This window comes from Diospyros lotus, chromosome 15 (assembly GCF_014633365.1).
Source record: "Diospyros lotus cultivar Yz01 chromosome 15, ASM1463336v1, whole genome shotgun sequence".
Classification (NCBI taxonomy): domain Eukaryota; kingdom Viridiplantae; phylum Streptophyta; class Magnoliopsida; order Ericales; family Ebenaceae; genus Diospyros; species Diospyros lotus.
The window spans coordinates 23,326,349-23,345,714 of record NC_068352.1 but is presented as its reverse complement, the minus strand read 5'-3'; the positions used below and the strand labels follow the sequence as shown (position 1 = coordinate 23,345,714).

At 37.6% G+C, this 19,366-nt stretch overlaps 1 protein-coding gene across 2 annotated transcripts in view; it reads left to right on the top strand.

Moving 5' to 3' along the window:
• LOC127791958 (two pore calcium channel protein 1A) overlaps positions 1–19,366 on the top strand; it is a 145,681-nt gene that overhangs the window by 102,761 nt on the left and 23,554 nt on the right. For both annotated transcript variants that reach the window (XM_052322193.1, XM_052322194.1), the window contains exons 14-15: positions 10,399–10,456; positions 14,832–14,939. In XM_052322193.1, coding sequence (XP_052178153.1) covers positions 10,399–10,456; positions 14,832–14,939 — 166 coding nt within the window. The remainder of the gene's footprint in view (positions 1–10,398; positions 10,457–14,831; positions 14,940–19,366) is intronic.

Genomic DNA, 19,366 nt, shown 5'->3' with positions numbered 1-19,366 from the left:
CTGTAACCATTCCCCATTTTTCAAGCACACCAACTATTACCACGGAGAAATTGAATAAACAAAATTATTTTGCTTGGTCATCAGCAATTGAGATTTGGTTTCTTGGACATGGCCTTGAGGATGATTTATCAAAGACCATTTCAACTATTCTCGAGCAAAATCAACCTCTTTAGCGAAAGGTGGATGCACAATTACTAAGTTTGTTGTGGCAGACTATTGAGCCGACTTTGATGTCTATATTTCAACCTCTTTATGAATGTAGTGCTCTATGGACTGGGGCTCGTGATCTATATACAAGTGACATCACTTGTATTTATGATGTGATTGGTGCTTTGTTCAATCTACAACAGGTTGATTTAGATATGACTACCTATTTGGGTGAGCTCCAAGCTTCCATTACTGATTTTAATACAAATATCAAGAAACAACAACAGCAGCGTGATCAAATGTTTATTGTTTTCTATCTTCATGGGATTCGACCGGAGCTTGGATTAGTTAAGACAGATTCTCAGCAGTGCCTTGTCATATACCTAGGGTTTGCCTAGGGTTTTGATAGGAAATTGGAAGAAATCAAGGGGGAATAAGACTGAAAGGGAAGGGAATGCAACAAGAAATAGGGAAGGATTTCAGACAGAACAAGAAGGTGGGGAGATTATAGTGAAATCATAGGGATCGAGAGAGAGTTTAGAGGGAAATTGAGAGAGAATTCATGAGAGGAAAATGAGAGAATTCAATTATCAATTCAAAACATGCCTTCCCATCCTCTAGTTGTGGCTTATATATAACCTAACAGTCTTCCACATGTACCCATGTATAGTACAACTATAAGCATAATTGCTTAAGCTAAGGACAAACATCTAAAACAGAGAAGGAAAGAAAATTACAATTACTACCCTAGTAAACCCTTAGAATAGTTGTATAATATATTAATGCATGTAAGCTAACTACTACTATATTTACTAATCTATCCTTGGGGTCGTGGCATGCCTCTCTACCTCCTTTGACGGAGGTATTGGCCAGGTTACTTAGAGCCTCTTCTATTACTACTGATCGTGACACATCTTTACCTAGAGATTATTTTGCCCTTGCTACTACCCAGACTGATTCTCATCCTAGTCATGGAAGTAAAATTCAGGCAGACGTCATGGTGGTCGTGGTGGTGGTGGGCATCCTCGGCCCGAGTGCCCCTATTGTAATTATCTTGGTCACACTCGGGAGACTTGTTATCGCTTACATGGTCGTCCACCTCAAGCAACTAGTACTGCTAACATTGTTATTGGTGCTTCAGAGGGTTGGGCGTCTATCAAACCTAGTGATTTCCTCACCAGTGACTATATCCGAGGGGGAGTATGCTCATTTCCTTTAGTTCTAGGCAACGCAATAGGCCACTTCACCTGTCACATCCCTTGCTCACACCGGTAACCCTACTGCTTGCTTTACTAGGTCCTCATCTTCTCTTGGTCCATGGATCTTCGACTTTGGTGTCACCAATCACATGTTTGGTAATCGTTCTCTTTTATCCCGTATTCAAACTTTAAAGTCTTTACCTCCTGTTACATTGGTTGATGGCTCTCAACCCTTCCTACTTTACCATTGTCATCTGTTTTACATTTACCATAATGTCCTTTTAATTTACATTATGTCAGTCAACTCAGTCATAGTCTTAATTTCTCATCACTTTTTTGTCTAATTTTGTCCTTGTTTAGGATCGGTGGACCAGACGAACGATTGACATGGGGCTTGAGTCTCATAGACTCTACTATCTGTCTCACCCTGCTTCATCAGTGGCATGCACAACAACTACTTCCTCACTACAAGTCCATTGTTGGTTAGGGCACCCGTCTCTACCTAATCTCAAGAAGATGGTTCCTAGTCTCTTTAATACTTCTTCCTCACAGTGTGAGTCTTGTCAACTAGGAAACATAGTCGTAGTTCTTTCTCGAGTAAAGTCAATAAACGTGTTAGTTGTCCCTTTTCAGTGGTCCATTCGGATGTATGGGGTCTTAGTCGTGTCAGTTCAAAAGAAGGTTTTCGTTACATTTTATGCTGAAATTAGAACTCAATTTAATGTGCCTATCCTTGTTCTCCATGTTGATAATGCCCTTGAATATTTATCCTCACCATTTAAATCCTATATATCATCCAATGGGATTCTTCACCAAACTTTGTGTCCTGAAACCCCATAACAAAATGGGGTGGCTAAACGAAAGAATCATCATTTAATTGAGACTGCCCGCACGCTTCTTTTTCATATGCATGTCCCGCTTCAATACTGGAATGATGTTTTCTTAACTGCATGTTACTTAATTAACTGAATGCCATCCTCTGTTCTTTTTCCTCAGGTTAACTTATATTCACTTCCTCCTCGTATCTTTGGGAGCACTTGCTTTGTTCACCATCTTGCCCCAAGTCACGATAAGATATCCGCTCGTTCCGTCAAATGTGTTTTTCTTTGTTATTCACGCCTTTAGAAAGGGTATTGTTGCTACTCTCCTCAATTAGCTCACTATTTTGTTTCAACGGATGTTACCTTTTTTGAGTCATCTCTTTATTTTCTCCCTTCGTCTGAGTTCTTCGAGTCCATGTCTACTGGCTTACCTTTGCTTGTTCCTTTTCTTAACCTTTCCTTTTCTTCTTCTCCACTACCCTCTGCCTCTCGCCTTGATCGCCCCGATCTTCAAGTCTACCAGTGGTGTCCTTGACATGTGGCCCCCACCAGCAGTGCATCTTGTCGCTAGTCCAAGGGGGCCTTCCATTAACACATCCTCTGTGCCCATTGGTTCTTCCTCCTATGGTCCGTCTCCCTCAGTTTCTGATCTTGACTTATCTATTGCTCTTCGTAAAGGTACTTGTCATTGCACCACTCTATCCCATTTCACATTTTGTTAGTTATAATTCTTTTTCCCCTAGATATTATGCTTTTGTTTCTTCTTTATCTTTTGTTTCTCTTCCTAAATCTATTCCAGAAGCTCTTTCCTATCCCAGGTGGCGGGCTACTATGGTTAAAAAAATGTCTTCCTTACATTCTACTGGGACTTGGGACTTAGTACCTCTTCCTAAGGGTAAGTTTACTGTTGGTTGTCGTTGGGTTTACACTATTAAAGTTGGTCCCGACAACCGGGTTGATTACCTTAAGGCTCACCTTGTTGCCAAAGGATACATTTAGTTTTTTGGCCTTGATTAGAGTGATAGATTTTCTCCTATTGCTGAGATCTCCTCTGTTCGCCTTTTCTTGTCCCTTGCTGTTATGTTTCACTAACCTCTTCATCAACTAGACATTAAGAATGCTTTCCTTTATGGCGATTTACAGGAAGAGGTGTATACGGAGCAATCTCCTGATTTTGTTGCTCAGGAAGAGTCTAGGCTGGTGTGTCACCCTCGAAAATCATTATAAAGCCTAAAATAGTCTCCTCAAGCTTGGTTTGGTCGATTCAATTCAACTGTTCTTGAGTTTGGGTTAACTCGTAGTAGAGTTGATCATTCTGGTTTTTATTGCTCTCAGTCTGGTTGCCACATTCGTCTAGTGGAATATGTTGATGATATAGTACTTACAGGGGATGATGACGTTGGTATCGCTGAATTGAAGGCACATCTTCACCAACAGTTTCGAACTAAGGATCTGGGTCCCTTGAAATATTTTTTGGGTATTGAGGTAGCTCGGTCAAAGTAAGTAATCTATATTTCTCAAAGAAAGTATGCCTTAGATATGCTAGAGGAGATAAGGTTGCTTGGATGTAAGCCAACAAATTCCCCTATGGATTCGAATATTACATTGTTACCGGGATAGGGGGAACCTCTTTCTAACCCTGTGTGCTACTGTCGACTAGTTGGGAAGCTTAATTACTTCATTGTCACACGTCCTGATATTCATTTGCTATGAGTGTGGTAAGTCAGTTTTTGGATTCACCTTGTGACGGTCACTGGGATGCAGTGATTCGTATTCTTTGGTATATTAAGGTTGTCCCCAATCAAGGTGTATTGTATCAGAATCATGGACACATTCAAATTGTAGGATATACGGATGTTGATTGGGCATGATCGCCTAGTGACAGGTGATTCGCATCTGGATACTGTGTATTTGTTGGTGAAAACTTAGTCTCTTGAAAAAGTAAGAATCAAACTATTGTCACCAGGTCCAGTGCCAAAGCTAAATATAGGGCAATGGTCGTAACAACATGTGAGCTAATGTGGCTGAAACAATTGATTGAGTTAGGAGTTACTTAGCTCAATTCTATGCAATTGATTTGTGACAATCAGGTTGCAATGCATATTGCTTTTAATTCTATTTTTCATGAGAAAACCAAGCACATTGAAATTGATTGCCACTTTGTTAGTGAAAATATGCTCTCTGGGGATGTAGTTACAACATATGTGGGTTCTAACGATCAGTTGACTGATTTACTCACCAAGTCAGTTAGAGGGTCTCATGTGAATTATATTTGTACTAAGCTGGGCATACTCAATATATATGCTCCAGCTTGAGGGGGAGTATTAAATAAGACAAGTAAGGGATATTAGTGTAATTAACATAAAATACTTGTATATATATATATATTCTCTTGTATTATACATTTAGAAATACACACATTATTTTATTCACAGTTTGATGGCTCAACAAATTATGGAATTGCTTGGATGATGATAGCATATGTTAAAGATGCTCATCTTAGGATTGAGGATGCCCTAGAGGACATGATAGGAAAGCTTGGGCAAGGGTTTCTCTATTCTATTGTGGTGCATTCAGTGCTAGGGGAATGTACTCTCTTTGATGGTGGGCAAAGTTCTACAATTTTTGTTAAATATTGTTGATTTTTTTATTCTCGTGAAAAGAAGCCCTTCTCCCCCCCCCCCCTCTCTCTCTCTCTCTCACACACACACACGCGCGCGCGCGCGCTAATCTTTTGGGAGACTTGTAAAAAATTGAAGGATGATAACTCAACCAAAACAAACTCTTACTATGATTTAACTGGAAGTGCATACAGGATTAAGACCACCCAAAAACATATTGGGCCATCCTATTAATGGACACAAGAGAACAATTTAGATATAGGAAGTAAATACAATAAAGACCTTGAAAAACACTCATAGAAACCATCTAATAATTTTTTTGGGGACTGCATCACCAATTAATATCATAAAGATACCTTGAGAACATAAAAGACATGCACACCATCATAAATATTTCAAGAATTATCAAAAGAAATTAACTTTAATTTTTAACACTCCCCCTTAAAGTAATTTTTTTGATATTAGCCCAAGCTTTGATCGCAACAACTCAAACAGACCCTTCAAGAGTGATTTTTTAAAAATATCAGCAATATTTTCTTTGCTTCTGATCTCCACAGCATCAATCGTACCGTCTAGTAACTTTTCTCGAATGAAGTGGTGTTCAAGCTCGATGTGCTTTGTCCTTGCATGGGAAACCAAATTATTCGCAAGCTTAATAGCACTTTCATTATCTCCATGTAGAGGAATTGGCTTGTTAATAGGCATATAGAGATCTTCTAAAAGTCTTTGAAGCCAAACACATTCTTGAGCTGCATGAGCTGAAGTTTTATACTTTGCCTCAGTAGTTGACAAGGGCAACGCATCTTGCTTCTTGCTACACCAAGAAATACTTGTGTCTGCACATAAAAAAATATAGGCAATTGTAGATCTTCTATCATCTGGGTCTCCCTCAAAATGAGCATCCGTGAAACCATGGAAAGAAAAATCAACTCTATTCTTGAACAATAAGCTCATGTCAACAGTAGAATTAATATATTTTAAAATTTTCTTCACAGCTTCCAAGTGTGGTTTCCGAGGTCCTTGCACAAATCAACTAACCAACCCAACCGAGAATGCAATATCAAGCCTTGTGATGGTCAAGTAGAGGAGACTCCTAATCATAGCACAATAAGGCCGAGGATCAGATAAAAGAGTCTTTGGAGCTGCCATAATTTTCCAACCAAAACAAGCTGCCAAAGCTAAAATAGTTCGTGCCGACGTCATCTTAGCCACTAGACTGAAGGTTTCTTCATAATCTATTCCGTACTTCTAGAGAAACTTCGAGCAACTAGCCTTGCCTTAAATCTTCCATACTTACATCAGCTTTCCTCTTGATTCGGCACACCCATTTACATGAAATAGGCTCAAGGTTCTCAGTTCTTGGGACCAAGTTCCAAGTTTTGTTCTTCATGAGAGCACTCATTTCTTCCTCCATGGCAACCTCTCACTCTTTTATGCCTTTAGCCTCATCATATGACGTAGGTTCTTGTTCATCAACTGGGCCTGAAAAGAGACAAGAGTAGGTGGTGATAAAATTCTCATCTCTATATCGAGCTGGCTTAACATTTGTTCTCCTCGGTCGCTGGTTAGCCAATATTTCAACACTGGCCTCTTGACAATCATTCTGATAGTTAGGACCCCCTCTATCAGTTTGCACCTGTTCTGAATGATTTTCATCATAGGATAACAACGGTAAGCTTGTTACCTCATACTTAGAGAAATCAGAACCTCCATGCTTGAGTGGAACTTCATTACAGCCATAATAAGAACAGATTTCGTCAAAAACAACATCACGTGAAACAACACACTTGTGTCAAGGGATCCATACATCTTCAGCCCTTCCTTTGCTCATCGTAGCCCACAAATATACATTTCTTGGCTTTTGCTTCCAGCTTACTCCTCTGGGACTCTGGCACATGAATGTGGCAAATGTATCCAAAAATTCTGAGATGCTTGACAGTTGGCTTTTCCCCATAAAGTAGCTCTTAAGGAGATCTCATATTATTTGGTCTGTGGCGTCCAATTGATTGCATAAGCAGCACATTTAATGCCCTCTGCCCATAGAGCCTTAGGCAGATTTTTGTCATGCAGCAAGCTATTGCATGTCTCCATAAGATGCCTGATTTTCCGCTCTGCCACTCATTCTGCTAAGGCGTCTCCAGGCAAGATAATTCTCTCTTTATGCCATATTTTTGACAAAAAGAGAAAAACTCATTTCATGTAAATTCGCCTCCATTATTAGTCCTCAAAATTTTAATCCTCCTGCTTAGTTTACTTTCCACAGTCAACTTGAACTCCTGAAACTTGGATAGCACCTCTGTCTTGTGCTTAACAAAAAACCCGGGTAAATCTAGTAAAATCATCAACGAAGAGTAACATATAATGAAATCCCATATACGAGGCCGTTCGAGTTGGACCCATCAAGTCACTATGAATCCATTCCAGAGGAGATTTGGACCGTGAAATAGCTTTGTCAAATGGAAGCCTGTGAGATTTCCCACATTGACAACCTTCACAGATTTTACCATCATCAAAGCTGGTCAAATTGGAAAGACCTTCAACTAGATTCTTCTGTGTCATAACTTTCAATTTGGTCATATTAATATGCCCAAGTCTTGCATGCCCAAGAGAAGCATTGTCATTGCTATTCATCTTCTCAACATTAGTGCTTGAAGCTGATAAAACATATAAATCATTTACGCGTGTACCAGTGCGAACCACATCTGCTTCTAACATTTTAATATTCTGTAGAAACTTCACATCTCGTGGACCAAATAAAACATAATTACTGGAATCAACCACGTTTGCCACCGAAAGAAGATTCTTTTTCACCCCGGAACATGATACACGCTATTAAGCGTGATTGACTCACCACCACTATTGTTGATAACAGTACCTTCCTTCTTGACATGATGACAAGTATTATCTGTAGTGGTTATGGCTTCTTTTCCTTTATGCCAATGCAAATCAGAAAACTGCTTCTCATCTCCTGTTAGATGATGACTACAACCAGAATCGACAATCCACCTGTTGTTAAAGGTCTTAGACGCCATTTCACATGTAGAGGTAGTCTTGGCCATGAAACAGTTTTCCCATTCTTTGTCTTCATGTGAGATGCTGGATTCCACCATATTGCCTTCCTTTAACTTTACACGGCAATCCTTCTTAAAATGGCCAAGCTTCCCACACTGGTAGCACTTGAAGTTTTTCTTATGTTCCTTGAAAGAATCTGCCACAGCTTCATCCTTCTTAGCTGTAAACTTCATCTTGGCTTTTCCTTTAGATTTTGGCTGCCTCCCAGTAATGAAAGCATTCCCAGTTCCTTCATAGATCTTAACTCCAGCCATCTGCAAAGCCAAGGACTCCTGTGAAGACAAAGGGTTTTCAAACTCCTCCAATGATGGTTGTTGAACCCATCCCTGGATTGACGTAACAAAAGGTATATATTTGGGACATAATCCCCGAATAATAGACTGCTTTACTTGAGCCTCCGAAATCTATTCCTCTGGATTTAGAAGGTTAATCTCCGAGCATCATGTCTTCACTTTCAAAAAATACTGCAAAATCGAAGACCCCCCCGTTTCGCATTCACCAACTCGTTCTCAAGCATTTGCAAACGAGTTTCATTCTTCTTGTTGAATAACTGATCAAGAGTCTAGCAAATTGAGCTTGTAGAGGTACATCGAGAAATGTGCTCAAACACCCTTGAGGATATTAACCTCTTCAGTGCAAATTCTGCCTTAGCATTTTTTTGCTTCCACTATTTGAGCATCTCAACATTTGTGTCGTTGTCTTCTAGAAGACTGGTGTCATCACCACCCACAATTTCCCACAGGTCTTCACTGAGGAGATAAGACTCCATGCATGACTTCCACACCAGATAATTGGACTGGTTTAATAACTCCATACCAAGTCCAACTACACGACCACTAGTATCCATAGTAAGAGCACTGAGTTACTTCACCCACAATCTAGACCTGTACCAAGTTACCACAACTTGGCTCTAATACCATGTAAAAAATCGAAGGGACGATAACTCAACAAAAACAAACTCTTAATATGATTTAACTGGAAGTACGTATAGAATTAAGACCACCCAAAAACATACTAGACCATCCTATTAATGGACACAATAGAACTATCTAGACATAGGAAGTAAATACAATAAAGACCTTGAAAAACACTCATAGAAACCATCTAATAATTTTCCTGGGGACTGCATCACCAGTTAATATCATCAAGATACCTTGAGAACAGAAAGACAGGCACACCATCATAAATACTTCAGGAATTATCAAAAAAAATTAACTTTAATTTTTAACAAGACTTGTGCATGGCTGCCAGGATAGCGATATGCTAGGGGTCGGGAACGAGGTAGGTAACATAGCATGGTAGGCTTAGTTGGTATGCCTTTTGGTGTCATGGTATGTTTTGAATATTTATTGGGGTCAATATTAAATTTATATTAACTAAATTATATATTTTGTTATTCCTTCAAAAAATTGATTTTTTTATTAAGCTTAAAGCTTTTTTTTTTTTCGCTTTTTAATTTTAGCCTCAGTTGCTTTGGCAATCCTTCAATAGCTAACAAAAGTGCAAAATCGTCCAACACACTAATATTATAGCAAGTACAAAACAAGCACAAGAAGTGCTAAAAACATCACAAATAGAACATACCAAATCATAAGCAGAGAAACAAATATATCACTTTAATTTTCTTTTTTGTAAGTCTTCTGCGATGATCTCATTTCTTTTTGGTAGGTCTTCCGTGATGATCACTGTAATTTTCTTCTTGTTTGTGACATTAGTTGTTTAAGCTGCATTGTAGTTTCCTTCCTGCGACATTACCAGTTTGCTTCTTCTTGAAACTTTGGATCACCAAAAATGGCAATCCAATTTGCAACCCAGAGCAACCTGGTTTGAAAACGACCCATGAATTTTGACATTTGTCCTGATTCATGGTCCCATGGGTGGTACATCAACCCTGACATCTATGGACTTGTGTATTCCTATTGATGCAGGTTTTTGAATGATTCATGCTTCCACTTTATAAGGTTGCACTTCATTATATTGGCACTCCATCAGTGATTCCTTTGCTTACTAGAAAAAATTGGATTAAAATATTATTCTGTTTTTCATTATCTCTTTTATGGGGCATTGACATAAAACTATTGAGACTACTTATAGAAGTAAGATCCTTTGCTATTTTGGATGAACAGGTAGAGGATTGATGGGACAATTTAGGCATCTATAGCTGCTTCAATTGATTGGATCTAGTCCACTTTACCTAACAACAACAACAACATATCATGCCTTAATCCCCCTTTCGGGATTTGTCTAGAACTCATGTTGTTTGATCCAATGAGTTTATGCTGGCTACCAGTTTCCTAGCTCAATCCTCCTCGTTTTATCTGGGTTTAGGATTGGCTGTAAATAGGAATCCAGCTAGGTTCCACTTTAGCTAACTTGAAACTAAATTTATTATCATGTTAATTAAAAGCCACATTCTCATGCTTGTTTAGACTTCTGATTTTCTTTGTTGCAGAGTATGTGGTTTTTGTTTTATTATTATTTTTTCTTTGAGAAGTGTTAATTTGAGTTCATTAATATTTGATGGTGGTTGTGTTGCAGCTTGATATAGAGAATAACTCTGGCCAAGAATTTTGGCAAAAGGTAGAGTTTGTCTTTGGTAAGGACTTAACCATGTCTCTAACTCGTAGTGTATCAATGATTTAACTTTCTTAATGCATTTTAAGTATATGCATGATAAATAAAGAGTTCATTGAGTTTATTGCCAGTTTGATTGCTTGCTTTTCGTTTCACACCATGGATATTTGAGATCCAATTTATTTATTCTATAATATTTTCCTCTTGTTTGAACCATTATAAATTTTTTGAATAACTTCATGAAAATTGTTAGTGCATATGCACCTCAAGTTGAGCTAGAAGAGAAGATGAAGGCAAAATTTTGGAGAGATTTAAAGGGGTTAGTACAAGAAATGCCTAGTGGTGAGAAGATTATTATTGAGGTGACTTAAATAGTAATCTGGGTAGAGAAGTGGATCAATAAAGAGATGTTCATGGAGTTTATGAATTTGGAGAAATAAATAATGAAGGTAAAGCTATTTTGGATTTTGCCACAGCATATGAGCCAATCATAGCCAACACTAGGTTTAAAAAATGGGATGGAAATTAATCACATATAAAAAAGTCGTATCAACTACCCAAATAGGCTATTTTCTTATGGACTATTTTCTTATAAGAGAAGAGGCCTCTTTCAAGAATGTAAAGTAATACTGGGAGAATACTTGACGACTCAACATAGACTTATGGTCATTGATGTCCCATGTTAAAAATGGAGAAAAAATGATACAAAACGAAGCCTAAGAATTCATGTGGTGGGATAAAAAGGTGAAAAACAAACTATTTTGAGGAAAATGTGTGGTATAAGAGATTGGACCGTTGAAGGAGAGGCAAACCAAATGTGAAGTGAAATGATTACTGCTATTTGAAATGCCATAGAGATTGTTCTAGAGAGTAGAAGGGAAAAGATTCCAAATCAGAAAGAGTCTTGAGTCTTGGTGATGAAATGAAAAGGTAGAAGAGAAAATCAGAAATAAGAGAGCTTGTTACAAGACTTTCTAAAAATTTCATAAAGAAGAAAACTGGAAGAGGTGTAGTTTGACCAAAAAAGAAGCAAAAAAGGAAGTTCTTGAAGCGAAGTCAAAAGCTTGTAAAAATTTATACCAACTTGAGCTAAGTGAAATGTATAAAAGACAAAAACCAAAAAGTAAGACATAAACTAGCTAGTAAGGAGGAGAAAAACAAAGGATATGAGCCAAGTGAAATGCGTAAAAGACAAAAACTGAAAAGTAATAGTGAATGTGGGGACAATCAAGGAAGAATGGAAGGAGTATTTATCAATGTTATTCAATGAAGGTAGAGGAACAATTATTATGTTGAGGCATCTTAGTAACTTTGAAGAAGATAGAAATGATATGTTTAATAAATGTATATGTCCAAATGAGAAATAAAAAAACAACAAGAAGCATTGAAAAGATGAAGAATAGTTGAACAAGATAATACCAATGGAAGCTTAAAAATGCATGGGAAGAAAGGGTATATTTTGGTTAATAAAATGATTTATCATGATCCTTAAATCAAAAAGGATGTCAGATGAGTGGAGGATTAGCATTTTAGTGCCTATTTACAAGAATAAGATGTTCAAAGTTGTAGGAATTATAGGAGAATCAAGCTAGCAGGGTGGTAGCTTTATTTATTTTTTTTTGGGCAGATTATAAGCTACCCAAAAAAAAAAAAAAAAAAAGCTTTTGTTGAAAGAAAAAGACCAAAATGCCCTCACTAAAACCCAAAATTTCCAAGACAAATCCCTAACTCATCTATAAATTATAAAATATTATAAAATCATTTTAAATTGTTATAAAATCATAAAATATTATAAATTATGTTGAAATCCTTAATAAAAGATATCATTGAATTTATTTATTTATAATTGTGAGAGAACAAAAATTAATCTTTCATATACCAAAACTAATTAATACAATCTTATTTATAACACACATACTCCTAATCCTTGAGAATTCTAAGACTATTCAACCTCCTAACAATTCTCCTAATGTATAGGAGTTGATTACTCTCCTATAAATTAGGACCCCTACTAGATTACAACAACTCAAAACATTAATGAAATAAATCAACTGATAAATCCAATTGCCAACAATAATATATATCATATATTTTTATAATATAATAATATATGATCTATTGCACATAATATGTAATATAATATATAATCTATATCATTTATAATATCTTATATTTTATTATGTTATAGTATATGATATATGATATTATATTACAATGGGATTACATCAAAGATCTATATTAAGCCTTTTTCCTGTTTGTGCTAATAATGGATGAACTCACTAAAAATATCCAAGCAAAGGTGAAGTGGTATATGCTATTTGCATTAACATGCATTAGTGGATGAGACAAAAGGAGGTGTGAATGCCAAGTTCAAAATATGGAGGAACATTTTAGAATCTAGAGATTTTAAGTTGAGTAGATTGAAGACCAAATACATGGAATGCAAGTTTAGTAAAAATATAAGTGTAGATGATGTTATGGTCAGACTGAAAGATCAAATCATACCAAGAAGAGATTAGTTTAGATATCTCGGATCAATCATCCAAAAAGATGGGGAAAGTAATGAGGTTGTTTTCATAGAATTAAGGCAAGACGGTTAAAAGGGAAAAGGCATCTGGCATTTTAAGTGATAGCAAGATTCAAGGGTGTGCAAACAGTTGATTCATTTACCACTAACCGATTAAACCGAATTGGAGAGCAAAATCGAACTGAACCGACCAATTAACCTAAAAAATTGAACTAATCGATAACCGAAAAAACCGTATCAAGCCATATAAACCGAACCAAACTGATTAAATCGAAGAAACGCAAAAAAACTGAAGAAAACCAAAATAACTAATAGAAAACACACAAAATCGAAGAAAACGATGTCGTTTTATAAACATCAAAACAACATCATTTTAAAGTTCAGTTGATTTGGTTATTCCAACCAAAAAATCGAATTGAAAATCGAACTTTTGAGAAAAATTAACCGAACCAAACCGATGCAAGAAAAAAACCGAACCGAACTGACAAGTTCAATCGGTTCGGTTCGATTAGTTCAGTTTAACCTTACTTTTGCTCTCCCTAGCAGATTCCATCAAATATGGGAAGAAATTTCATACGATGACTATAAAATCAACTTTGTTGTAGGCATAGAATGTTAGTTATGGGAAGAAAATTTCATACAACAACTATAAAATCAACTTTGTTGTAGGCATAGAATGTTAGGTATTGAAGCACTAACATGTGCAAAATGCAAGCATAATGGAGATGAAGATATTAAAAATGGATGTGTAGTTATACAAGAAAAGATAAAATTTGAAATGAGGTCATTTTAGAAGGTCAAGGTTGAAAATAAAATGTGTGAGATACAATTAAAATGGTTTGATCATGTGAGAAGAAGACCAATAGAAACTTTTGTGAGGAGAGTTGATGGAATGGAACATAACAAATTTCTAGTAAAAGAGGTAGAGGAAAACCAATAAAAACTTGGTGGGAGACACTTGGATATGATATCAATTATAAGAGCCTTACAAAAGATAGAAATGACTGGCAAGTTAGAGTTCATGAAAACAACCCCACATAATGAGATAAGGCCTTAGTATGTAATTGTTGTTGTTCTAGTTTCCTAAAACTGCAAGAAGCTTCCTAGTCCAAAGCAACAACTAAAATTGACATGTGAGAAAACCTTCCTCATTGATGGATAAGTTGGCATTTTTTATTCTCCAAGATGGTGATGATGGCTTCAAATTGAATGAAAAGGTGGATAAGACACTGAAATGTAAAAATCAAGAACAATAATGTAACTTGGGGTCTTGACCTGCTAATGGTGATAATATCTAGCCTCCATGAGTAAAACTTATTGCTATGAAAAGTGAAAGAGTGGATATTGATTTATGTTTGGAGTTTAACCCTTTTCCTCCTTTCTTGTGGTAGGTGAATAAAATTATATCTATGAAAAATTTAGTGCAAAATTCAAGAGTTCCATACAGGCATTAAAATAGCAATGGAGGATGGGCTCAATATGGCATGGATGAGAGCCATCACAGCAAAATGTTAGCTATACACCAAAAAGAGGCTGCATAATATAATGGACCAACTCCCTAAACTAATATTCTTTTGATAAAAGCAGTAAAGATAATCTTTCATTATGAATTTGATAGTCTTCTTAGATTCGTGCTTATCTTTTTCCATACTGTTTTTACTTTTTTTTTCTTCCCTTTATTGTGTTTCCATGAGAGCAAGCCTTGGTAGCAACGGTAAGGTTGCTCCTGTGTGATTCAAAGGTCACAGGTTCAAGTTGTAGAAACCTCTTTGAAAAGCAAGGGTTTGTGCAAAGTAGAGAGCCTCATGCTCTAGGAACACCCTTTTTTGAGTTTCTTGTCATATCCATTGACTTGGATTTGGTCTTGCAGGGTGGGTTTATGTTGTGGAAATGGCATTGAAAGTTTATGTATATGGGTTTGAGAACTATTGGAGGGATGGTCAAAATCGATTTGATTTTATTATCACGTTGGTCATTGGTAAGTTGCAGCAATTCCCAGCACAAACTGTCTTTTCTGTTTGTTTATTTTCGTTTTATTTTAACTACTTACAATTATACAAAACTAGACATACACATTGGTCTATGTGAGAGAGGGAGTAAACACATACAAGTTTCTTTTTTCTTTTTTCTGCTGTCCATTTACCTTTCTTTTTAGAATATTTTATTATTTCTGGGTTGGGAATTCAAATTTTTCCATCATCTTATTTGCAACAATTGAAGTTTTTTCCTTTTCTTTTTTTATTTGTATGTCCATAAAAAATAGATATAAAATCTGTAGTCAAAATTAACAAATTGTTGAAATTCATTGATGAAGTTCAATTTGATATTTTTTTTTAAATGATTTCATCTCTGAATTACTCTATATATCCCCAAATAATTGGTTTCAAACTCACTCTTTAAAACTCATAATGTATTTCTCCAAATTTTTCGAGTAGTGTCCAATTCTATATGTAGACCATTAAGACATATTTGGACGAGTGCCTAATAGGCACTTGAAAATATTTTCCAAGTTTCTGTTTCCAACATGACACAACACATTGGTAGAAGTGTCCATACTTCTTAGAAAGACACTGAATGTTGCAACCTAAGGACCCCTACTTCATGAAGGTGTCCCCTCCCCATAATAAGAAAAACTAAATAAATAATAAATTCAAAAGTCCTCTTTGTGCACCATTACTTGTGCCTAGGAAGATGGTCAAAGTAACTCCTACCCCTACCCCCTCCCACACACTCAAAAATCCAACCCCAAATCAGCGCACCCGCTCTTCTAGAAAATAGTCAAGACCAACACCTAAACTAAAATCTGAGCTCCTCAATGACCACCAAACAACATTCATGACAATGAATCAAATAGGGACAGCCAAGCATCTGTTGAAACAGTCAGACGAGAATGGATAGGAAGATTGTGAAGCTTAGGAAATAAACCTAGCTTTTAATATGTATAAAATCATTTAATTAAATCCATAGACTATACACCTATATATATATACAAATACAATTGGCCATAGGCTCTATCATAGGATTAACCCTAGACTATAACCATATAACTCAACACTCCCCATCAAGCTGGAGCATATAAATCACATGCACCAAGCTTGCAACACATATACTCAATTCGAGGACCCCTGAGAGACTTAGTGAAGATATTTGCTAACTGGTCATTGGAATTGACAAAATCTGTGGTAATACAGCCAGATAAAATCTTCTCTCGAATGAAGTGACAATCTATCTCGATATGTTTGGTCCTCTCATGAAAGACTGGATTGGAAGCAATATGTAATGCAGCTTGATTGTCGCAAATTAATCTCATATGTGATATCTCCCCAAACTTGAGCTCCTGAAGCAATTGTTTTAACCAGATAAATTCACACGTTGCCAAGGCCATAGCACGATATTCTACTTCGGCACTCAACCTAACAACAATCTCCTGCTTCTTACTTTTCCAAGATGCTAGGTTTCCTCCAACCAGAACACAATATCCTGAAGTAGACCATCTGTGAGAAGGAGAACCTGCCCAATCAGCATCAGAATATCCGACTACTCGAGTATGACCTCTGTCCTCATACAATAGTCCTCCACCTGGAGCTCCCTTAATATACTTGAGAATCCGGACTACCGCATCCCAATGGCTATCACAAGGAGACTGTAAAAATTGACTGACAACACTGACTGAGAAAGAAATATCTGGGTGAGTGATAGTGAGATAATTAAGTTTTTCGACTAGCCTGCGGTATCTTCCAAGATCAGCAAGAGGCTCCCCCTGTCCTGGTAAGAGCTTTACATTAGGGTCCATAGGAGAATCTATAGGTTTACAATCAAGCATCCCAGTTTCTTCCAAAATGTCTAACACATACTTCCGTTGAGAGATAACAATACCAGAATTGGACTGAGCAACTTTTATGCCAAGAAAGTATTTAAGTAACCCCAAGTCCTTAGTCTGAAAATGATGGAAAAGATGTTTCTTCAACTGAATAATACTATCCTAATCATCACCGGTAATAACAATATCATCCACATAGACAACCAAATATATATACCTCCCCTGTGATGTGTGTGTATAAAAAACCGAATGATCAGACTCACTACGAGTCATACCAAAGTCTTGAATGACAGCACTGAAACGACCAAACCAGGCTAGAGGAGACTGCTTCAACCCATATAGTGAGCAACGGAGTTTACATACCTGCCCAGACTCCCCCTCTGCAACAAACCCAGGAGGTTGCTCCATATAAATCTCCTCCTGAAGCTCACCATGTAACAAGGCATTCTTAATGTCCAGTTGATACAACGGCCAGTGGCGCATAGCTGCTATAGAGAGAAACAAACGCACAGATGACATCTTAGCAACAGGAAAAAAAGTGTCACCATAGTCAAGGCCATAAACCTGAGTATACCCTTTAGCAACCAAACGAGCCTTGAGGCGATCAACCTGCCCATCAGGACCCACCTTGATAGTATAGATCCACCGACAGCCGACAAGAGATTTCCCTGGGGGTAAAGGAACCAAATCCCAAGTGCCATTGGAATGCAAAGTAGTCATCTCATCCACCATTGCTTATCGCCACCCCGGATCAGAAAGTGCCTCACTAACAGTTTTAGGTACTGAAACAGAGGATAAGGAAGACACAAAGCACAAAAAAGAGACGAGAGACGGTGATAGCTAAGAAAATTATAAATGGGGTGAGGATTGCGAGAAGAACGGGTACCTTTCCGAAAGGCAATAGGAAGCAAATCCTCAGAAGGCAAGATCGCGGTAGGTGGAGAGATTGGAGCAGGATGTGAGGTAGCAGGAGTCGCTAAAGTAGTAGAAGATGCGGGAGAAGGCGCAGGAGCAACATCTCCACCGAGAGGAGACCGAGGCTGATGACGTCGGTGATAAACTTGCAATGGGGTAGAAGAAGGAACAGGGAGAATAGGAGCATGAGGACTCGCAGGAAGAGGGATGGCCTCAAAAATGGGTTGACACTCGAAATGAGGCGAAGAGTAGAAAGGAGATGACTCAAAGAAGGAGACATCCGCCGAAAGAAAATAGCGGCGAGTGTCAGGAGAATAACACCGATAACCCTTCTGAAGGTGAGAGTAACCAAGAAAAATGCACTTGATGGACCGAGCAGACAATTTATCATGACTAGGAGACAGATTATGGACAAAACAGATGCAACCAAAGACACGTGGAGGAAGAATATATAATGGTTGATCAAGAAACAAGAGAGAGTGAGGAATCTGGTGCTGAAGAACCGATGAGGGCATCCTATTAATGAGATAGCAAGCAGCAAGGATAGCTTCAGCCCAAAAGCGAAAGGGGACATGATGATGTAGAATAAGAGTGCGAGCAGTTTCAATCAAATGTCTGTTTTTACGCTCAACAACTCCATTCTGCTGTGGTGTATATGCACAAGACGATTGATGCAAGATCCCTTGAGAAGACATAAAGGTAGTAAAGGGAATAGAAAAATACTCAGGGGCATTGTCACTGCGCAATACTTGGACAGAGGTATGAAATTGCGTTTTGATTTCAGCACAAAAGGATTCAAAAATTGAGAATAACTCAAAACGATTTTTCATTAAATATAATCATGTGCAACGAGAATAATCGTCGATAAACGTTACAAAATATTGAAAACCCAAAACAGACACGACACGACTAGGAACCCAGACATCAGAATGAACTAAAGCAAACAGGGGACACAGCCCGATTATTGACATAGTTTGGAAAAGAAGTGCGAGACTGTTTTCTAAGTTGACAAGACTCACAATGAAAAGCAACAAACTAGATAAACTGGGGATCATCTTCTGAAACTTAGCCAAACTAGGATGTCCCAAACGATTGTGGAGAAGAGCAGGAGACTCAGTCACCGAGTAAGCAATAGGCAATGCAGGAAGGTTAAGATGATAGAGACCCTGCGACTCACATCCGACGCCAATCATCTGTCCCGTACCGCAATCCTGGATAGTAATAGAATGATCATCAAAGGTGATAGAACAATTTAAGGCACACGTAAGTTTACTAACAGAGACAAGATTAAAGGGACAATGAGGAAGATAAAGGACATAATCTAAAGGCAGAGAAGGTAAGGGTTTGGCAGTGCCAATAGCTTTAGCAACCGCTTTGGACCCATTGGCTAATGTTACAGAAGGTAAAGAAATAGAATTAGTAAAATGAGAGAACAAATGGGGATTACCAGAGATATGGTTAGAAGCACCTGAGTCCAGGACCCATGGTCCCAAAGAGGATGACTGAGCGAGACAGGCAGTGGAATCACCAGAGTGGGCGACAAAAGCAACTGTGGATGAGGTTTGCTGGGACGTCTTATACTTGAGATACTCATCATAGTCAGCCCCAGTGAGAATGACAGATTGCAGTGGATGACCATCAAAGGACTCAGATCGAGAACCATCATCATG